The sequence below is a fragment of the Papaver somniferum genome, unplaced genomic scaffold (genome assembly GCF_003573695.1).
Source record: "Papaver somniferum cultivar HN1 unplaced genomic scaffold, ASM357369v1 unplaced-scaffold_107, whole genome shotgun sequence".
NCBI classification, from domain to species: Eukaryota; Viridiplantae; Streptophyta; class Magnoliopsida; order Ranunculales; family Papaveraceae; genus Papaver; species Papaver somniferum.
Genome location: NW_020619603.1, coordinates 13,158,013 through 13,182,335, shown reverse-complemented (window position 1 = coordinate 13,182,335; position 24,323 = coordinate 13,158,013). Strand labels below are relative to the sequence as shown.

Here is a 24,323-nt window from a genome sequence, read left to right as displayed (position 1 = left end):
AAAACAAGAAAATGTAGATTATAATGTACAGGTTTGGGCCTGCTAAAGAGAATCGTATTCTCTACTCACTGCAACCAATGATCTTTGATTTAGGAGCTTTATTCGGAGCCAACTGATGCAGTTCCCATCTTGGTAGACCATGTAAGTTGTCTCCTTCATCTAGTATAGAAGCATACAACTCAGTATAGTGAGACAGCTGAATTAAATATGTTATGTTATGATATTTTTGTGTTACTCTTTCGTAGTACTTACCAGATATGTTGGAAAATGATTGTAGGTACAAAGTTTTGGAATTAAGGTTACTGATCATGTGTAATCTGACAATTTAGGAGAAGATAAGAGGATTTTGCATGTCTACATATAGTTCCCAATTCTCAGGCTATGGCGCATGAAAACATGATTGCGAGGCAATGACAGTTAAGAAAAAGGAATTTAGGTAACTCACTCTGTGTCTCTCTTTCTCTTAGTTCTTTAGATTACTAATTTCAACTTATAGTTGATTCTTCCTGCCAATCTTACATGCTCAAGACTTACGGCAACAATGCAACTTAGTTACATAACCACTTCTAGGACAATGACACTGCTAAGGGAGCTAGTATTGCTTTGTGCAATGATGTTATGCTTATTTCAGTATGGGTGAAGAAGCTGTGTTTGACCTTTACTGTTTTGTTGTAGGAAGACTGGTGGAGATGAGGAACGGATGATAGCTACTGCAGCTTACATGAAGCTTAAATGGCAGTGCCTTCAGAAGAAGGTTGTCTTTCTCTTAGTTCTTTGTTACTGTTATTACAGATCTCAACACCTGCCATTGCACATGGTGAGCTCCGTATTCTTATTAGTGTGAATTAGTGCATATGTTTCTTTTTCACATTATCAAATAAATTGTTCAAACTTTCCTTTCAAATGAGTGAATCATTTTATCAGAAGAATATTTTAGACCATGCCTTTGATGTACATAAATGGGATCAGTTTATTCATAATATGAACGGCCCATAGTTTGCTTGAGGATGAACTGTGAGCTTATACAATCATTCTTTTTTGTTTCAGCTTATGAAGTGGTTACAGGTTATTGTGAGTGAAAAGCTTAGGGAAGCTCGTGCAAAGTCAATGAAGTTCAAGGATGGATACATGATTTCTTCTGTTCAACTAATTTACGAGTACATTGATTCAGCCGTTAGACACGTCCTTCTTAGACTGGTCAGTTTCTACATCATTTATTGTTACTAACTTAAACTGTATCTTTCATTAGTATATTAATTGTTGTTTGGTTTACTTTTGTTTGTTTCATTTTTGTTTAGAGTGAGACAGTGGAGAGTATGAGGTTATGATTAGATAATTTACCTATTGGTTTGATTGTCGAAACGATGACATAAATGTATTCCGTCTATCTGATCATTCTCTCCAGTCCTACTAAAGAGCGCCTTTTTTCTGTTTTACTTCTTTTTTTGTGTGCCGAGTTATATTTTCTTTATTTCTGGAAATTCCGTTCATCTTATAACTTAAAGTTCATTGTTGTTTGTTTTGTTGAGCAAGGTGTTATTGGCATCAAGGTCAAGAACATGTTGGATGAGGATCCTAAAGGAAAGAATGGTCCAATGACTCCATTGCCTGATGTTACCATCCACCAACCTAAGGTTGAAGAAGACTTCGTCAGGCCTTCAATGATGGACCGAAATAGAAATGGCAGTTCCCCCACAAATGATAGTAACTTGAATGGGATGCGGTTTCCAGATTCATTATGATCTGGCATACAGTGTGTGATTACTGCTCATGTGGATGATGTTTATGTCTACATGCCAACTTCAGAGTTCAAGTATGTTAGTAATGCTGTCGGAAGTTTTATTACATGGCCCAAGGATCGATTAGTGTTCCCGTAGACATCTTCATAATCTTTTTGGAGTGTGTTTAGAAAACTTAACTTTTGTATCACTGCCATTTTTTTGAATGTATGTGGTTAACACTAGTAGGTTAACTTGAATGAATGAAAGTGTATTGCACTGGCAGGTTAATGTGAATGTGAAATACTTTCGCCAGTTTCAGCTATAATTTTTTTTTTCAAAATAGTTTTATGCACACAACTTCTAATAAAAGTTGTAGTTACACATTCATTTACAGAAAACAGAATTTGTTACTTCAAATATTACAACTGGTAAGGGTATTGTAAAAACAAATCTTGCAACATAAGTAGGAGTTGTACAACTCTAAGAAGTGTAATGATAGTAGTATTCACAATACTAATCGATGTTGTCTTCCAGTTTTCGACTACGAAACAATTACTTTACAACATAAGTTTGTGTTGTCCAAGATAGTTCGACAATTCATACAAGTGATGCGCAAATATTATTCATAATACTGGTAATTGTTGTTGCATATGTTTCTACGATATGCTACTTATGTTTTCCACGATTGTTCTACAATACAAGCAAGAGTTGTGTTAGGTAATAAAAAAAATCGAAAGAGAATCACAACATTGACAAACTATTGTCTAACCATGAATCACATCACCCTTTACAACACTTGTCAACCATTGTAGAAAAACTTGGACTTTCTACAATACCGCCGTTACACAATGCATGAAATGGAGTTGTCGTAGGGGTACTGCAACTCTTATCTTGTGTCGTCAATGATGATTTTTCCCGTAGTGCCATGACACTTGTCAGCCAAAGAAATAAGTGAAATGGTCAACATAACACTTGTCATCAAAAGAAATTAAAAGAAAAGGGGTCCCAGAAAATTAAAGTAACATTTGACTTTCCCAATTAGGAAACTGGCCTATTTTTCTGAAATATTTATTTATAAAAACTGGTCTATTAAAAAGTAACGGAAGGAGTATTTCAAATGTCATTCCTGATATAGACTAGGAAGTAAATCACCGTACCAAACAATTGAGAGTAGTGATTATTAATAGACCAATAAAATGTTGCGACATTCTGAACCCAGGAAATCATCACCACCACCATCATTTGTGCACCCTTTTTCTTCGGAAGCAAGAAGAATTCACCACTACCACCATTTCCCTACCACCACCGTTTCCTACGTAGAGATTGTTAATCAGGTGCAAAAATCTATGTCTAAACATCAAATTAACCAAAAACTTTGTCTTGTATATATCTTAAAATTACTTATTTAATTCTTCTTCTTTACATTTTGAAATTCAAAAATTATCCATTAATAATAGCCACTAATTAGAATGAAAATAGGAGATAAAACTTATTTTTTAATTCAAAAGAATCTCTAGATCAAATTGTTGGTGACGATTTAAGAACTAACATTGTTACCGTAGAATTTAGATTCTCTAAACCGAATCCATATGAATCAAAAAGAATCTAATTTCTCATTCTCGAAATTAAGTTTTGAAGATTAATTTTTCGTTGAATCATCACCAGATTTAGGTTTTGAATCTGAATCGACTGTTTGGGAGGAAGAGGTGGTGCTGTAGGTGGTGGATTTGGTGGAAATATAAGAGGTAGTGATGGAGATGATGATGAATATGTAGAGACGGTGGACGATGAGGTGGTGCTGGAGGTGATGGTGGTGGAGTTTAGTTTTATCGCTTTTTCGTGGAGATGCAGACGGCGATGGTGGTGACGAAGATGGAGGTTGTGGAGACAAACATAATTTTGTTTTGGATGAGTTCACCGATGGATGAAGTTATAGAAGACGGAAGGGTAAGTATGGTACTAATGATTATATGGATTCTCTCTTAGAAAGTTAAGGGTATAATTATAGTGTGTACGATATTTATGAAGACCCATGGACAATAAGGGTATTTATTCAATTTCCACTGCTTTTATAATAGTATTCAATTGTCCCTCAGCAGATTGTTGGGTGCAATAATCAAAAACAAAGAAAAATTAAATAAGCAAAAAGTTATTGATACTTAGCTCCTTTATAGTGGAAGTGATTGCTTTGACGAAATGAACAAGCTCCCCATATTTCCGCAACAACAACATGGAAAAAATTTGGAAAACAGAGTGAGTCGCGTGTTCAACATGCTGTCCTTAAGACATTAGCGCCCGGCTACACTCAAGAGTGATGCTATAGCCCTCACAGGACGGATATCTCCAGGATAAAACACCCTAATACACCTACTACTAGCATATGTAGTAGATGCTCAACTTGAGCTTGGCAACTCCGAAAAAAACATTAAGGAAAATCGCGAATTCTAAAGAAAGCAGTCACACTATCACGTCTACACCATAGGGAAGGGACAAAGAATGAAATTCTTTGATAGTGTTTACCTTTACCCACCACAAATTAGTTTTGTCATTCGAAACCTTGATCTTGGGATCTCCAGTCAGCAAGGTTGAGTATCCTTCATGGAAAGTTTAATTTATGAGCTTAAGCCCCATCCTCTTCGATGTGTTTCTAACAATCTCTTTGGATGAACCTTTCGTCAAAGGTTGCGCGATATTCTCCTTGGACTTTATCCAATCAATTGAAATAACTCCAATTGAGATTAGTTATTTTTAGCTTTAGCTATTATAGCTTGGCTAACACAGTATATACATATATAGCTGGCACATGCCTATGCCAGAGAGGAATGTCTTCTAAAAAGCATCTTAGGCACTCATCCCCCTCTCGTGCTTTATATATCGCAATACTCTCAGATTCCATAATGAATTGAGCAATATATGTATTTTTGGAAATCTTCTAAAAACAAACCTTCATGCTAGAGTGAAAACATATCCACTCGTAGACTTAAGACTCCTCTGAGTCAACTATCCAGTTTGCGTCACAAAGTCCCTCAAGGACAACAAGATACCTTTCATAAACCAAACAAAAGGTAATAGAGTATTTTAGGTACCGTAATACTCTACTAAGTGCATCCCAATGCTCTTGCTATGGACAACAAGTATATCTACTTAACTTAGTCACACTATAGGCAATGTACGGACACTTACAGTTCATTAAATTCATCAGACATCCTATAACTCTTGAGTATTCAAGTTAAGATACTCCACTATCCTTAATTTTCTTGAGTCTACAAGAATAATCGTACGGAGTACAAGCAGGCTTACAATCACACTGATTGTATCTCTTCAGCACAAAATTCAACATAATGAGAACGACTAAGACTATAAATGCTAGATTATTTTCTAATCCTCATCCCTAAGATTACATCAACAGGGCCTAAGTCTTTCAAGTCAACGTTCTCATTTAGCGCATGTTTTTTTTAGTGGAATTAATCACATCTATGTTTGTATCAAGTATAAGCATATCATCAACATACAAGCATACAATCACACAGACATCCTTAACAAGTTACTTGTAAATATACTTGTCAGATTCATTAACGTAAATCCACTACACATTATTACATGATCAAATTTTTCATGTCACTGTTTACGTGCGTATTTGGAACCATACAAATATTTGTTCAACTTACAAACTTTGTCTTCATAATCTTTCACTACAAATTCCTCAGGTTGGTCTATGTAAATTTCTTTATCCAATTCACAGTTTTAGAAAAGCTGTATTAACATCCATCTGATGTATCTCCAAGTTGTTAATGGCAGCAATATCAATTAACATCTCAAGAGAAGTAATTCTCGTCACAAGTGAATAAGAATCAAGGAAATCTACACTTTCTTTTAGTTTATATCCTTTAGCTACCAACTTAGCCTAATAAATTTTTCTATAGTTTCATCTACCTAACGTTTCCTCTTAAAGACTCATTTACATCTCATGGTCTTACTCCCTGGAGGTAAACTAGCAATCTCCCAAGTCAGGTTCCGACAGACTGAGTCCATTTCACTAAATGAAGCTTCTTACCAGAATGGGTTTTAGTAGATATCAAGGATTCTTTACAAGTACGGGGCTTAGACTAAGCTAGGCATGTTATGAAGTCGGCTTCATAAGAAGTCTCAAGTCTAATTTTTTTACTTCTCTTAGGCTCAACCGTAACTTCATATTCCTTTAAGATAAGTTCTGACTATTTGAAGATAAATCTAGGGGATCAACAACACATCTCTAATGAGGTACAGGTTTAAGAATAAACATCTTCAAAGAACTCAGCATCCCTAGATTATGTAATAGTATTCACACCAAAGTCATAAAAAATCACACCAAAGTCTGAAAAATTAGAACACACAACCAAAAATCTATATGTAGAAGTATACTCAGCATACCTTATATGAAGACACAATCAACATTTTTAGTTTCTATCTACTTCTTTTAGGAAGACGGATGGAAAACTTAGTCAAACACCTCCACACTTCGACGCATTCATAAGAAGGTCATCTACCTATCCATAAATCATATGGAGTTTTATCTGATCCTTAAGGGTACTCTATTCAGGATATACTAGTTAACATGACTGCCTCCCCCCACAAGGCCGCAGGTAATCCTGAACTAATCAACATGACAATTATCATCTTCTTAAGGATACAATTGTTATGTTCAAGGCTTCTAATTGGTTTTGAACCTCAAGTTTATACATCTTAAGGCTTCTAAGGCATCATCCTTATCCCTAAGCAAGTATACAAGACAGTACCTCGTATAATCATCTACGGAAGTTATAAACCTTCTTTTACCACAGTGATTTCGGGTTGAACTCATGTCATCTAGGCCTAAATGAATTAATTCTAAAGGCTTATAATTACTCTGAACATTTGTGCTAAAAGGTTTTATAACATATTTGATTCTTCACAGATTTCACTTTTGTGTTCAAAGTCCAAACTAAATTTGGGTATGCAGCCTATGCTATCCAGTTAAGCATGACTTATAAGTTTACGGTTACAAGCTTACCACATAAAACAATCAATCACATAAAGAAGGCACAAGAATCAACTATGTTCACATCGTCAGTTTTTTCCGTTAAGCTTATATAGACCCAAAGTCCTATAACTCTTGCTTAAAAAATAACTTCCTTGTTACAACAAGTTTTCCATATTTAATTAAGATCTTAAATCTTTTTCCATCTACAATAGAACAAGATACAAGATTCTTGCATATGCTTGGAACATGAAAACTTCATTCAATGTGAGAGTATTACAGATATGAACTTCTGCTCGACCTTTTCATTTTATGCAACCTCTATTGCAGATGAGTTACTCAAAAAGAGTTTCTCGACATCCCCTATCCTATGATAGGAGGTGAACAGGTCTATGTTTCAACAAACATTCTTGGTGGTTCCAGAGTCCACCTTCTGGTCTCTCACATTGGTTGTTAAAATAACTTCCGACATCATGTCAATGAACTCGTTCTAATTTGTTTCAACTAAATTAGCATTAATTTTCTACTTATTAAGGTTTTATGTTGTCTATACTTTAGTACCGTATGGCCTGGAATTTTACAAACATAACAATCACCCTAATTAAAGTAACGCCGGATTCAGTTTTACGAAACATACCTTTCTTATGAAGACTATGGTTAGAGTTGAGTTTGATATTCCCGCCTTTGTCAGCTTTGGAAGACTTGTGTTCATCCACATGCGCCTGGTAGCCATGTTCCTTTTCAATTTCATGTCACAATCTTCGTTTATACTCTGACCACAGACACGGTAATTTCCCAATCACCTAATACACCACATCTCACAAACCTTAGTTCCGAAACGGAAGATAAAATATGAGTTTTGAAGATACTATCTAGATTTACAAACTTCGTTTGAACCACCATATCAAAAAACTCATGATTACCCCATAAAAAATACTTTAGTTAACAACAAAAGTTTGCCCGTCAGAATTTTTCATGAACATTTATCTGTTTTGTAAAATATCAAAAAAATACTTTTACAACTCCACAAATTCTGAAATTTTACGTGGGTAACTATCAGGATGTCTACTACGTTGTGTCAAAAGGGTTAATCAAAATTCCTTCTAGGTTAAGAGATAATCTTGAAACTCTACAGCTGACAAAAAATTGTTTTTATTTTTCACTCCATAATTAACATCCATGATTCACAAACCAACCAACCATTTTCGAATATTACAAATTCTAATGTCTTAAGATTGTTGGGTGCAATAATCAAAATAAAGAAAAAAAATCAAATAAGCAAAAGTTATTGATACTTAGCTCCTTTATAATGGAATTGATCGATTGACGAAACGAACGAGCTTCTCATATCTCCACAACAGCAATAAGGCAAAACTTTGGAAAAACAGAGTGAGTCACGTGTTCAACACGTTGCCCTTAAGACATTAGCGCCCGACTACACTCAAGAGTGATGCTATAGCCCTCACAGGATGGATATCTCCAGGATAAAACACCCTACTACACCTACTACTAGCATATGTAGTAGATGCTCAACTTGAGCTTGGCAACTCCGAAAAAACCGTTAACGAAAATCGCGAATTCTTAAGAAACGCTATAAAATATTTTCCCTTAGGGGTCCCTCTAAAATATAGAGCAACCCCTTTCACATAGATTTTACAAAAGTAGTGAATTTCTTTATATAATGGAATAAAACAATTTAAGAAGTGGAAACTCCACAATATAGGACTAATAAGTTTTTCATTCACAAAAAAAAACAATAAATTATTATTTTATTAAAACCATTAAAAATAAATATTGTTAATCGTTTTCTAACAGAATCCTGTATAATTAGTTCTGCCACCTCATCAAGATTTCCCTGTCGAACCATGGCCACAGCCAGAAAACCAAGTAAAGAAACCCACATTCTGGTCCCTAGGATATTCACGTCCATTGCGGAAGCTATCCTTCCACTTGATGGTGCAACCATTTGTGTCCACTCCTTCAACGCAATGTGAAAAAGTTCTCGTAAGACTTGCATTTTCGAAGTATGGATTTCGATCATTAAAGTTTAAAGTAATCATATACATAAGTGTTGGATCTTCAGCTTCTTCAACATTTACACACTCTAAATATCCGAATATGTTATAATAGTTTTCGTTCAAGATATCGGCAAGTGCACCATGACTTATAAAAGCATTTAACCAAAAGAAAGGAATGTCTTTGATTGTCTCACTCCTTTTCTCGTAGATAGATCTGCACAACTCTGTCTTTTGCTGGCGCAATACCTTCTCTTCCGTCTCTACCTGTAAGTCATATTCCTTCAGATCCCACCCATTCGTGAGTGCCGCTTCTTTGGCATTTACAAACTCAGCATGTACTTCCATCAACTTCTCATTTTCCGTTCTTCGGCAGAGTTCTGTTGTGCTATCTGAAACAGGGAGCCCGTTTTCATCTGCATGTATACCTGCTGCCATAGACACCGAGGTTTTGGTGGCATTTATATAATATACTGGAGCATATGGCCATAAACTATGTGCTATTTTTTCAGCTACCTTATCACGATCTTGATCTTTGGCGAGATGGTCGTCATAGAACCATTCCATAAAGCTTTTCTGCACATAGGTAGTGCTGGACTGCCCACTCCCCTTCTCAACACATCATCTTTAGGTCCCTTGTTCTTCCACTTGATCTCGGCGCTACTTATATCAGCGATTCCATTGTGGGAGAAGGAAAACTTTTTTCGACAGATTTAAATTTTCAAAGAATGGGTTCTCTTCAAAATTAAAAGTAATTGTGAACCCCCCGGAGTGTTAACATCTAAACGGTCTTCCACATCCACAGTTTTCAGATGCTCCATTATTATCTATCTTCTAGTCTGTTTCATTCCAGAGTTTTCAAAGTGAAAATACACCCAGAAAAACAGTTGACCAGAATTTAGGAAATAATTCTATAATGACGGCATTTCATTTGCCTTATGGTTTCCCCGCCTTTATTCGCTGCTCGCTCCTCCCACAGCAACATATCACACTTGTTCTTTTCTTTCTGCATCTGGGCAAGTGTCCACTCGTTAACCTTTCTGGTGTAAAAAATCCTACGTGGATTTTTCATTTATTCCTTTTATTTATGGGTCTATACATAGAGTAAATGTAGGACCTCGTATATTTAAAAAATCATCTGCAGCAGTCAGAAATTTAACCCTTAAAATTAAAAGAAAATTGGTTAAAAACATGATGTGGAGATGCAACCGGAGATGTAGATAATACTTTCTTGAACACCTTCATATTTAGTAATTGGTCCCTCCTAACTTCTAAGACACTACTGTTGGAGATGAATTTGTGAGAAACAGGGGGGTCTAAAATCCTATGTGTCACTAAAAATAAATAGATCTACCCTCTCTTGAAGATGCTCTAAGGCTACTTAAAGGTACTAAACCCACAATTATCTTATTCCGAAACCCTAACACTTTTTCTTTATTTTTTCTATTACTTCAGGGTAGAAAAAAAACAAAAAAGAAACCGAGAAAGAGGATCACCGATTGAAATCATTGATCTTGAAAATCCTAAAAGTAAGGTATCATTTGGATTTTACATTGATCTTACCATTGATGATGATGATGATGAGATAGTTGAAATTAAATCTGTTCGATCGATTACTCTTTCTGGTGTTAAGGTAATCGATGAGTTTAATTATCGTTCTGGTTCGAAGAAGATGAAAAAGGATGAAGAGAGTTTTGTATGCGAGATTTGTGTTGAGACGAAGATGGTTAGTGAATCTTTTCAGGTTAAAGGGTGTGCGCATTCTTACTGTTCTGAATGCATGGTCAGGTAACAAAAACAAAACCCTAAGTTTTTAAATTACTGATTAATTAATCAGTGTTTTCTTTGACAATAATTTTTAATTTAGGGTAAGAATCATTGTGTTTTGCATTAGTAATGAAGGTGGTGGCTCACTATGTGCAGAAGTGAAGTCGCTGTGTGATGATATGAATAATCTGAGTTAGAAACTCCTCAACACAAAATTATTTATCAACCAAATATAAACAGTATAAGAAGGTGACATAAATTAGCTACAGTTAGAAGGACTTACATATAGCTTGATTATAATTAGAAAGATCATTTTGGGCAAATAATATCCTTATAAACAAAATTAGCTGAATTAATAAAATGTAAAATCTTGGCAATCTTTGTTATTGCAGGGGGTCATTATTAAGCTGCTGGTTCATTATAGTTTTGTTAAATATGAATTCTTGAGAATATAAACTCACTTACAGCATTTATTCAGGTCTATCAGACTTGCATGGAATTATTAGGGGATAGTAGGTCTAATAAGTAAAAATATTGAGCTTGTAGTTGGATTTGAGTTAGTGGACTGGATTTGAGCATGATTACAAATGACATATCTATTCACAATGTTTCGTATTGCAATATCCTCGACTGTGATGTATTTTGATGTACCAGGTATGTGGCATCGAAGATTCAAGAGAACGTAATATCAACTAAATGTCCAGAATGGAGTTGCCAAGGAGTATTAGAACCGGAATTCTGTAAGTCAATTTTACCACCAGATGTTTTTGATCGTTGGGGTAAAGCTCAGTGCGAAGCGTTATTACTTGGGGATCAGAATATATACTGTCCATTCAAGGATTGTTCAGCACCCTTACTTGATGAAGGTGGAGGAAAAATAATACGATCAGAATGTCCACATTGTAATAGATTGATTTGTGCACGGTGTAAAGTTTCATGGCATGAAGGGGTAAGATGTGCAACGTTTCAAAAATTGAATGCTGACGACAGAGAAAATGAAGATATTACGTTACATGCAATAGCAAAGAGAAAAAAATGGAAAAGATGTCCTAAGTGCAAATTTTATGTTGGAAAAAGCTATGGGTGCTCAACGTTAACTTGCAGGTTTGTCTTATTGATTTTTTGCGATTTCTTTACTCTATGGTTAATCAATTAAATCTCCGTCTGATTATTATGTTATTTTATTGCTTCACGGTTTTTATTAGGTGTGGACTTACCTTCTATTACAAAACTGGAACTCCAACGTACGATTTTTCTATTCCCCAAATGGCTTCAACTCAGAGGGTAAGCACCTTGGCTCCGGATCGTTCATACCAATATATTGGTACGCCTAGGGGTGAGCAACGGACGGACGGATGCGGATTAGGGGTCACCCGCAACCAAACCGTCAAAGTTGCGGATTTGGAAAATTGAACCGTGACCGGCCCAATCATCCGCGGATTTTTCCTCTGCGGATCAACGGATTTTGCGGGCCGGTTGCGGATTAACCGCGGATTTAATCACAAAAATCATCTAAGCAGCTAAGCAACATAAGTCACTAAGCAAGCGAATCCTCCAAAAGTTTCCCTATCAGCCATCTAAGCAGCATAAGTCACTAGGCATGCGAAATCCGTAACTAGATGCCGACTGGAAGGGGGAAAATGCTATGTATCAAGAGGTATCAGCAAGCCTAAGACTGATTAAACCACAACAGAACAATCCAATTTCAGAAATATGCGTAGTTTGATTAAATACAGGCAATAAATGATCTTAGCATTCATCTGCAAAGAAAACTAGTAACGGTTACAAAACCACATACCCTAAAATCAACCGGATAGGGAGCATGCTGAAGCGGCATTGGCATTTGACTGTACATTCCTCCTCCTCTTCATCCTCCTCCAACTCCTAGTTCATTGTTAGGATTCCAATGTCTGCCTTGCACTCCAGCAACCATTGCTCTCTCAGCTGCATCCATATTACCAGCAAAGTGTGTCAATTGTGATAACGCCTCAACAGCAGCGGCAGCAGCAGGGTTCAAACCTGGAGAATCAGAAGATGTTGATGGGTTATCAAGTGGTTGAGTGTAAGGAGGATAATAAGCAATTTGGCTAGCCACTGCTGCTGCTTCTGAGGAAACTCATGGTGGTTGGATAGGAGGAGTATTGTCTATCTGAGAATATGATTGGTGATGATGATGATAAGCATTTGAATAATCATTAAAACAGAATCAATCATCAACTACAATTTCAAGCTATTCGTCAACTTCAAACTCTAATTCAGGCTAAACCCATCCCTAACCATCATTCTATGACATCAATTCCATCTTCGAATTCTTCTTTGAACTTCTTATGAAACCCTAGTTCTTAATTTAGGGAAGAACGGAAACCTTAACTCTTTGATTCTTCAATTCATCTTCAGAACATCTTCATATCACTAAATTAATAAACACCACTTCCTTCAAAAACTACCAGAAACTCACAAACAACATTAATTCTACTCGAACTCTAAATTCAGAAAACCCAATTTCTCTGTGGACTTCAATTTCTTAAAGATACCAATATTTAAACTGCATGCAATCATCTCTACCCTAAACGAAAGCAAACCCGTCAAATCCTTAATCAAATTAAATTCATCTCAATCAAAATCCAAAATCGATTATGAAACCCTAATTCATCTTACCGATTATCTTCTTCCAGAACTCGGATTAACACCTAGAGACGACACCTACTTCTTCAATTCATCACGTTATCAAGTAGTCTATGAATCACTCTTCCACTTAACTCAATCCTCTGATTGAATTCGACACAGAGAAAAAGAAGAAGAAAAATAGAAGGAAAGAAATGAGAAGAAGAAGAAGAATGAAGAAGAATGAAAAGAAGAAAAAGAAGAAATTAGAAAGACGATGAGGTCTATTCTGTCCGCAAACTTTCCATATTACCCTAAATACTTTACTAAATTCCCTAATTGTCCTACGGTGCGGGTAATCCGCGGTTATCAAATCCCAACCGCAACCGTAACCGCACCGCGTGCGGATTTGAGAATGCACCCGTGTCCGGTCCATAACTCTTGCGGATTGGTTTTCACCCGCAATTTTGCGGACGGATACGGATGAAATCCGCGGTTACGGTTTTTCTGCTCAGCCCTAGGTACGCCCCATTTAATGGCAAATCAGTACCGCCGAGGCCCAGTATAATAGGTTCAGTTGAAGATTGTTTTTCTGTTTTGAGAAGGTGGTTTTAACGATGTTTAAATGGAAGAATAACGAGTTCTATGTTAATTACTCCATTTAGCGGATTCAGCTATAAAAACAATCTTATTTTATATTTTTACGTGCATCTTCATCGCATGAATGGCATCAGAATTCAAATCTAATCTCAAGCTAACCTCATCCCCATTTAATTCGCCTTTTTCTCTTGTTATTATTCAGTTGGTAAAGAACCCACCTTGTTAACGGAAGGCATAAAACGAGTAGCATACTCATAGAGTCATAGTTGAGATGGGACTATGATTGTATGCTAATCTTTGAGCAGCCATCTCAATGCTTTCATTTTTATAGTTTTACATATGTCAGTGATCTTTAATCATGGGAAAGAAAAACAAAAAATCAAATTCTACAGTACTATTACTTCTCAAAACTAAATGTCGATAGTGAAAATATACCTCCCCTAATAGTAAATGTCAGTGTGTTTACGAAAATTGGGTTAATTGTCCAAATATTCTTAAAACATGGTTCAAATGGACGAGTAAAAATTAGCATGGGTGAAATGGACACCAAAAAGATGGCAAGAATGAAACTCGATTTAAAAAATAGTGAGGATGAAACTGGATGCATCCTGATGTAAATTAAAAATAAGAAAAAGTATTTGAAAATGGGCAGGATGAAACTGTTTACATCTGGCTATTTTTACAAATTCGTCCATTTAAACAATATCAAATTTTACATGTCTTTTTCACCCAAAAATTATTGATTTTGGTCTTTTTAACCAATTTTATGTTTACTATTTTGTTTAGTTAGAATAACTAGTTATATATTTTCAATATCATAGGCAGTTTATTTGGAGCATGTTACTAAAGTACAAAAACAGACATTAAGAAGTAAAAGGGAAACATTAATTAGTATTAGTTGGGTGATTAATTGATGTTTAATCAAATTAAACTAAATATCATGTAATTTAAATGATCATCAAAACATGAAAAAATGGGGGTGAAGTTCCGTTGAGAGCCTTGGTTTCGTTCCAGATGGATTCAGAGTAAAGGCAAGTCGGAGTGAGGTTCCCTTGCTTGAGGATTCTTCCTAGAGTTCCGTCTCATTTATCTTAATTTGAGTAGACTGAATCTGTGCTCCTTCCCTTGGAATGATCCCTGACTTGAACCTTTGAGGCCTACTGGCTTGGACCGGATCCTTGTTTTTTTGGAATACTCAACCAAGAATCGGTTTATGTTCGTGCCTTCGTCGACCAATTTTGGGTTGAGATTTTTCGACTCACATATTAAACCAACAATCGGTTTTTATAAATGTACAAATGAATCTGTTTTGACAATCAGATTATATAAATGTACACGTAGAACGATTATGCGATACTCTCATACTCATACATATTCGTTTTCAAATTGGGTGTAAAATTATACCCATTTTCAATTCGGGTATAAAACTATATTCATTTTAATTGATACCAAAACTGAAATCCAGTATGATTTCATACTCATTATATGAACGAGTATTAACTGAAATCATAACAAGAATCGGTCTTTATACGAAATCAAATACTAAACAATCGTTTTATGTGAACTTTCACATAATTCGATTCTAGTTGAAAAAATACAAAAACTTGGTATTTCTTCCATACTAGAATTGGGGGAATACTGGTATGAGCATCAACAGATTCTGGTTAAATATTCTTTAACCAGAGAACATGTACAAAATAATCGGTTGACGTGATCATGAACATAGACCGATTATCATAGAAATCGGTCCATATGGACATGGATACAGAAACCCAATATTGTTGGTATTTTTCAATTTTGAATGGGTAAATCAATCACAAGTATAATTAAGAGTAATGAATTGCAATCAACGATGTTTAAATTAACTATTTTTATTTCCAAAAAAGTGATGACATAATTTTTTAAATCGGGCGATATCGTTAGAAGCGATTGATGGAGTTAGATTTCAATTTTAGTTTGTGAGGAAAATGATTTGAGTAATTTTTAATCTTAAAAGGATTTGAGTATGTTTGGGTTTTAAAAGGATATGTTTAGGATTGGATTTTAATAATGAGGTTAACTTAGTAAATTTATTAAATTTGGATACCCCTTATTCCCTTGACCTTGATGGGCAAAAGAATCTATAATCCCAAATAATTCACCTAGGCCCCCCAATAGGCAGCTTAAAAATAAGAGGATGCAGTATGCTTTCAGATTATCTATTCTAATAAATTATCTTATCCTCTGTGTACCATATAACCTAGCACCAGGCCATCGTATGTCGCGCACAAAGTCTTTACCGATAAAAAAATATTACCGATTAAAAAATAAATAATAGTAGATTAAGATAGAAAAATAAATGAAACCACTTTCTCCTTTTGGTAGCGGTTTTTATATCGATTTTAGCATATAACTCGCTATGGATTTTTTTCTCAATGGTTTTAAAGATTTTTCCCATGATTTTGTTAATCTGAATCCAATTAACTTGCTATGTGACTTGTTATGACCTCACTTAGTCCAGTTAACTTGTCATGATTGAGTCCAGTTGACTCTCCACAAAGTGGGTCCACTCCTACTAGACATTCAAATAGAACGATTTTTTGGGACCATTATTTTTTTTGTGGATCTTGGTTTTATTTTGGGTAAAACATTAGAAGTAAACATAGGTCATCCCATATCTGGATAATTAATTAATACCTAAACTATCCCATATTTAATTTTAGGTTCTGATTAGTGAAATGCTTAGTGAAATTATTTTGTAAAAATAATTAGTGAGATTAAATTAAAAGATTGATTTTTTATTAGATGAGTAGAATTATTGAGAGAGTATAGTTATAGAAGATGAAGGAGAAAAACATGGAAAATAATTTTTTTTTCCAATTCACTAACTTTGAGTATTCAAGTGATGAAAACTCATCTGATTCTTCATCTCCATCCTCTCCTAGAATATTTGTTAACTTTCAAAATGATCCGGATTTGGCTTATTTCTTAGATGGTGATTGTATTCTTCCCCAAAATGAAACTCAAGATGAAAATGATGGATTTTATCAACCACAACCGGAAGAAAAGTATTTGGGTGTCCAGGTATGCTCCAAACTTAGATAATGTATGTTCAATTGGTCAGAAATTTCCTAAAAATGTAAATTTCTGAACTGGATTTTGGGCAGTTCGGTTACTTTATATGATGAACAAGTAACCGAACTCATCTGAAGCTGCAGTTCGGTTGCCATGTGAGATGAATAAGTAACCGAACTCGATTGAAGGTGTAGTTCGGTTGCTTTGTCCAAACACGCAGGTTACCGAACTCCATATTAATGGAAGTTCTGACATACAACGTTATGTTCGGTTGATTCCCAACTAACCGAACTTTACGTACAAATAAGTGTATAAGGTTCGGTTGGTACGCAAACTGCATGTAGAAACTATCTAACCGAACTAGGTTTAATAAGTTCGGTTATTTCGCAAACTTGAACCTAACAGCATAACCAACCGAACCTAACAAACAAACAAAAATCTGAAGTTCCAGTGTCTAGTTCGGTTATCTACATAAAATACAAAGTAACCGAACACCAAGTTCGTTTTTTTCTATAAAATTTATATGTTACCGAACTTTGTTCCTTTTATTTGTTCGGTTGCTTTGCAACTTGCTTAACCAACCGAACGCGTAGTTCGGTTTTCCCGATAAAATTATCATGTAACCGAACTTATTCGTGATTGCATTGATGTTGTTACATTTGTTGTAGATGGGATCCCCACCTATACCAATGCATGATCAACCTTCTCCGATTGGTTCTCATCACTATGCTAATGAGTTAGAATTTGACTTACCTATTGATGTGAAGAATTGGGCTAGAGAACATGCCAAGAGAGTCAATATCCTCTTGGTTTTGAATGGAAAAGAAAAGTAACACTCGTTTAGAAATGGTTTGTGAGAGAAGTGGAGATCCCAATGTTAGTCACAAGAGGAAGGATTATGAGTATAAAGGAAAGACGACGAGGAAGAACACAACGTGCTCAAAGAAAATCAAATGTCCGTTCAAGCTAGTATTTAGCAAGAGAAAATTAACGAAGAAATGGTTTCTAGCCATGGATAAGGTGGTAGGTCGTCATAACCACCCTCGTCCGGATGATCTTGAAAGGCATGCAATGGACGCAAGGCTCACTCCTCAAGAAATGGAAAAAATAGCTGCATATAGGAAATTGTGTATTCCACCTTCCAAAATGCTTCGCTTGTTAAAGAAAGATAACCCGGGTAACGTATCATCTGTGTACACCATTTACAATGCAATTGAGACGATTAAAAGGAATGAATAGAAGGATAGAAAAGTAATGCAATAATTGTTTTTTTTGGCTCAAGAGAAAGGCTACGCGGTTCAAAAGAAGGTAGGTCTGAAATAAGAAATAATTCATCTCTTCATTGCCCATCCGAAGAGTGTCCAATTGGCTCAATCCTTCTATGAAGTTCTTATAATGGATTGCACTTACAAGACAAACAAATACGACATGCCATAATTGGTAGGGCTGTGATTCTAAAGCAATCATCCGTAGTTATTGCCATCTCACCAAAAGGTAGATGAAAGGTATTCGTCTCTGGCTAAGCCCTCTCGGCAAATGCAGAAACAGTGACAACATCAAATTTTTGGTGCGCATGTCGTATCCCGTTCCAGAGTACACAATCAAATACCGCCAAGCGGACCTCATCACACTCATTTTCTATATTCCATACCTTGTTCTTTTGACGTTTCAAAACACGAACATCATTTTTATGATCCTAAAAAAACAACATCATATCTTATATACTAATATATATAGAAAATAACAATATATGTCAAAAGTTAATAATAAAATGACTGAGAAATCAAAATCTTGATGGTTAAGATTGAACCATACCTTTGTCGCAAAGATCTTGGTAGCCCATGAGTTTTTGTAGCCCATCAATACCTCCCCGCCATCTCTTGGAGTACCATATGTTGGATTCTTTGGCGACAAACACAAATCCTTATGAGGAATGTATGAATATCTAGCACAAGGCTTTTTAAGCGTCTTTCTAGGTTTCTTTACCACTATGTCTGCTAGTTCCTCTTCTTCTTCCTCTTCATCCGAGTCCTCCTATGATTCATCATCATCCTTATCTCCATCCTTGTCTCCTTCTTCCTCATCTTTTTCACCCTCATCATCGCCACCCTCATTTCCTCCTCCTTGAGCTAGTTCATCTTCTCCACCTTGATTATGTTCTTGACTGCTCTTCTCTTCCAGGATCTCTTCATTAACTTGTTGGATTACGTTGTCAACATTATCTTTATTGACACCATCTTGGATGACAACACCCGGTAATGACCCACCTCCATGCTTAGCATTTTTGGTTCCACGCTTATCGACACCTAAGTGTTTTGGGCCTCTAGGCGTGGGAGTTCTCAAATATTCCGTTAATGGTTGGTTGGATTTCTTACCTTTGCCACTAAACAAAAAAAAATCGTGTTCCAGGGTAGAGTTCGGTTACTCAATTATTTTTTCGAGAAAACCGAACTCCACATATATATGTAAATAGCCAAGGGTTCGATTTGTCAAAGTTTTTTAGAACAAACCGAACATATTGGAACAAGTTCTGTTATATGGGTACTAAACATATAGGGGAAAAAAAGAACAGTTCGGTTACATGGCCATTTTTTTTTTTGTAATAAGGGTACAGTTCGGTTACATGGAAGTTTTAAAAATTTATGCGATACAACCGAACAAAGGTGCTAGAGTTCGGTAGTGTGGGTACTAGAAATTTTGGGAAAAATCAAACAGTTCGGTTACATGGATTTTTTTCCTATTTTTGGTAATATGGCTATAGTTAGGTTACATGGCAGTTCAACAATTTTTTTGCGAAACAACCGAACTCACGAGTTCGGTAACCTAGTTTTCAATCCTATAAAACCGAACTGTTCTTCGTATTCTTCGTTTCATGGAGTTCGGTTAAGAAATTAGGGCAACAATAAAAGACGCTCTAACCGAACTAAACGCTGTAACTTCAGTTTGAACCCTATTTTGATAATTTCTAATCAATTGAATCGATGAAAATCAAATTAAAAGAAATGAGTTTCTCGGGAAATACCTGCGAATCGGTCCCATGGAAGAATCAGGCTTCTTACTGCGTCTATTATATGGGATTATGGATTCACTTGGCTCTTCCACTTCTTTATGAATCCCAAAATCACTTGGCTGATTTGCTAGATGTCCTAATGGGGGACCTGTTCCTAGGAGTCTATTGGTTTTCTTTCGAAGAACCATTATTATAGTCGATTGATTAATCGACGATGAAAATTTTATGAATCGACGATTAATCGATGAAGACGATGTTGAAATGAGGGAAGAGGAAAGAAGAAGAGGAGAACAGTTCCTCAAAACTGTTTTTTTTTGTTGTGCGGCTAGGTTAGGTTAGATTAGGATTATGTTTAGGTTTTTGTTTTAGATTAAGTTAGATGTAGTTATTAAGTTAGGGTTAATTTAATTAGGGTAAGAGCCAAATTAGTAATCTCATCTGATTTTAGGACATCCTTACCATTGTAGGGTAGGTGGCCTAATAGGACCATGGTCCCCCAAAAAAATCATGGTCCCCATAAAATCGGTTCTTCAAATACATTGTTGTTTGACCAATCAACATAAGTCCAATGGACCTATTAATATTTGTTATGTGCTACTCGTGCACACTAAAATTGTTTTACCGCCTTGATTATGCAGTCATGTACGCCATCATTTCAGTCATATGTATAGTACTGTTTTTTTTTTAAATCATATTTTCTCCTTCTGATCATATTTTTTTTTGTTTTGAAATTTACGAGAACTCTAGTGAATGACGTGGAATTTTACCATTTCTAAGTCCATTTGCCGCAAAAATCTCGTTAATGGGGAAGCTACTGGCAGAGCCAAGTCTTCTAAAGGATGACACTTTGCCACCTTTGTTTTCTTTTCCTAGTGGTTGAAGTTCTCTCTAATAAGGCTGTTGCAGCAAGATAAACGGTGGTGGTGGGCGGTACAATTGTTTCTCATATACAGATTGCATATGATATTATTATTTTGCTACATGCTTTGAAAGAGGAGGTAAGGAGGCTATTAATTATTCTATTGATATGATTTTTGAAGTGTTGATTGGCTTAAAACTGAACTTGGAAAAATAGTCAATGACTAGTATAGGTGTTGAAGATTTGATTCAACAGCTGGCTTTCCCTATCACTTATGGGTGTGCCCATTGGTGCTAGTAAGAGGAATCTGGCTATTTGGGATGTCTATAATCTTGAAGCCACAACAAGATTAGTACATCAGATTTATTACAAAATCGAATAAAAGATTCTCAAAGATATTTTTGCTTCCACGGCAAGATACTGAAAGGAAACTGTTGTTATGCATAAGATGTTATGCAGTATGCTTAAGATGTTATGCAGTCAATATTGGATCTGCATAAGATGTTATGCAGTTAACTAAAACAGATTAAAGAAGAAACAATTTAACGTGGTTCGGCTATAGCCTACGTCCACGGGAGAAGAATGATTAGGGTTTCTTATTATCAATGGAGGTTTTACAAGACGTGTATATATATATCCTATACATGCCACATATTCGTATAGATAGCAACATATATAGAGAATATTTTCTTGCAGTGTAAGCCAATCATAAATAGAGAAACCAAATATTCTCCTTTGTTCCAACACTCCCCCTCAAGTTGGTGCGAAGATATCAATGGAGCCCAACTTGGATAGAATTCCATTGAATTGATTGACAGGTAAACCCTTAGTAAAAAAATCTGCCAGTTGTTGATGACTACGAACGAAGGGAGTGCATATTACTTTGGCCAATACCTTCTCTCTAACAAAATGATAATTCACTTCTATGTGCTTTGTACGCTCATGAAAGGTGGGATTTGATGCTATTTGTATCGCTGCTTGATTGTCACAAAACATCTTAGCTGGCTGAGGTGACAAACCCAAATCTTTAAGTAATGCTCGCAGCCAAACAATCTCACAAGTTGTTGAAGCCATGGCTCTGTATTCTGCTTCAGCACTTGATCGAGAAACAACATTTTGTTTCTTGCTTCTCCATGTAACCAGATTACCACCAAAGAATATGCAGTACCCTGTTGTTGATTTACGATCAACTGGACATCCAGCATAATCAACATCTGAATATGCTGTTATACAGTAGCTAGAAATTGAATAGGCTTCATTCTTTGTCATCAAAACTCCTCTTCGATCCTGGTGATCCTTTTAAATACTGTAGAATCCTAGTTACTGCATTCAGATGTTTAACACGAGGTGTATGCATATAACGACTGACTAAGCTTACTGCATATGCTATGTCAGGTCTGGTAACAGTGAGATAAATTAACTTGCCTACTAACCTTTGATATGACCCAATATCACTTAACACATCACCATCATTATCAAGTTTGTTGCCAATTTCTGTAGGAGTATCACAAGGCTTTACTCCCATTTTTCCTGTAGCCTTTAGCAGGTCCAACACATATTTTCTTTGATTCAGAAAAATACCCTTCTTTGAGTAAGCAACTTCTAATCCCAGGAAATACTTCAGTATTCCTAAATCCTTGATGTCAAATCTGGAATGAAGTATTGCTTTAAGATTTCTAATTTCTTGTTGATTGTCTCCTGTAATCACAAGGTCATCAACATACACTAGAACTATAGTTGTACCAAGATTACTTCTTTTAATAAACAAGGAAGAATCGGCAGAGCTCCTTTTGAACTTATTCTGGATGAGTACTGAACTTAGCTTTGCATACCATGCACGTGGTGATTGCTTTAAACCATATATTGCCTTCTTAAGCTTGCAAACCATATTGCTCTCTCCTTCTCGAGGGTGTCCAGGTGGTATACTCATATACACCTCTTCTTCTAGATCACCTTGTAAGAATGCATTATTCACATCCATTTGAAACAATTTCCAATCTTTATTAAGTGCAAGAGACATAAGAACACGAAAAGTATTCATCTTTGCAACTGGTGCAAAAGTTTTTGTGTTGCCTTCTCCATATCTCTGAGTAAAACCTCTTGCCACTAATCTTGCCTTATAACGCTCAACAGTTCCATCACTTCTGTATTTAATTTTGTACCCCCATCTACATCCAACAGTCTTCTTCCTGGGAGGCAACTTGACGATACTGTATGTATTATTTACATCTAAGGCACGTAACTCATTCTCCATTGGTGCCCTCCATTTTGGATTAGAATTTGCTTCATTATAGTTTTTAGGTTCTTGATGACTGGATATAGTACTTAGAAATGCAGAGTGTGAAGAACCTACAGGATCATAAGTTAAATGTGCTTGTATAGGATACGCAGCGGAATGATATGTAAAGAAATCTTTGTATTTCTCTGGAGCCTTCTTCTCACGACTTGAGGTTCTGACAATTGGTACCACTGGTTGATGATCTTGTGGAACCATAACCTCAGTTTCTGGAACTTTATGCGGCACATCTTGTAGTCCTGTATTATCATCAGTACCATTAACATTATTGTCTGAAGCTTCTTCATGAACGGCTTCATTATGCACATCCAACACTGCAGTAGGTAAGTCCACCAACTCTACCTCATCACCATTATCTCTGTGGGAATCTGTTGCAGTAGGTATCTCATTAATAACTAGAAGTGGTGCCAAATCTGTATAACACTCCCCCTGAGACCGACTACCAGAATCACACTGAAAATAAGCCATTGTTTCATCAAATACAACATCACGAGAAATATGTAGCTTTCTAGTGGGTGGATGATAACAAATATATCCTTTCTTTGTACAAGAGTAACCAAAGAACACACACTTAGTTGCCCGTGAATCCAGTTTATCACGATGCTTTGCCTGTAAATGTACATAACACACACAACCGAAAACTCTAAGTGAGAAATGCCAGGATGATGATGTTTTAAAACCTCTAATGGAGATTTGAACTCAAGCACACGACTAGGCAGACGATTGATCAAGTAAGTGGCCGTCAGAGAACCATGAGACCAGAATTTCTTTGGAACATGCATCTGAATCATAAGAGCACGGGTTGTTTCCAGAATATGACGGAGTTTCCTTTCAGCAACACCATTTTGCTGTGAAGTACCAACACAGCTAGTTTGATGGATAATACCATGACTACCCAAATAACCTGGAAGAGGGCCTTTGACAAACTCAGTGCCATTATCTGATCTAAGAATTTTAACCTGTGCATCAAATTGGTTGCATATCATACAATGAAAATCCACAAATACAGATGAAACTTCAGTTTTGGATTTGAGTAAATAGATCCATGTAGCACGTGACCAATCATCTATAAAGATAACAAAATATTTATACCCATCATAAGCATCAATTGGAGCAGGACCCCATAAATCAAAATGAATTAATTCAAAAGGCATTGTAGCTCGAGTCACAGAGTTAGGAAATGGAAAACGAGATTGTTTAGAAAACTGGCAAACATCACAGACTTGAGACTGAACAGAAAATGTGGGAAAAATCCTAGACAAAACACGACTGGAAGGATGTCCAAGTCTTTGATGATAAAGAAACTGTGGAGTTGATCTGTGAGTGAGACATGCCATGTCAATAGAGCGTAACAGGTACAATCCATGAGAAAAGATGCCTCTACCAATCGTCTTCTTCGTC

The 24,323-nt window shown here is 36.0% G+C and overlaps 2 protein-coding genes and 1 non-coding gene across 3 annotated transcripts; 2 read left to right on the top strand and 1 right to left on the bottom strand.

Annotated features, from left to right (window-relative positions):
- The first annotated feature begins 1,314 nt into the window (after positions 1-1,314).
- On the top strand, positions 1,315-1,398 carry LOC113328462. The gene has a single exon (XR_003349431.1). It is a non-coding gene; the product is annotated as a small nucleolar RNA Z102/R77 (small nucleolar RNA).
- A 7,163-nt stretch (positions 1,399-8,561) lies between these two features.
- On the bottom strand, positions 8,562-9,299 carry LOC113328100 (NAP1-related protein 2-like). The gene has a single exon (XM_026575192.1). The coding sequence runs from the start codon at positions 9,297-9,299 to the stop codon at positions 8,562-8,564; it is 738 nt and encodes a 245-aa protein (XP_026430977.1).
- Positions 9,300-9,648: 349 nt separating this feature from the next.
- Positions 9,649-12,590, top strand: LOC113328099 (E3 ubiquitin-protein ligase RNF14-like). The gene is made up of 5 exons (XM_026575191.1): positions 9,649-9,752; positions 10,188-10,520; positions 11,154-11,603; positions 11,705-11,783; positions 12,426-12,590. Exons 1-5 carry the CDS (start codon positions 9,649-9,651, stop codon positions 12,588-12,590), a joined length of 1,131 nt encoding a protein of 376 aa, XP_026430976.1.
- Positions 12,591-24,323: the final 11,733 nt, after the last annotated feature.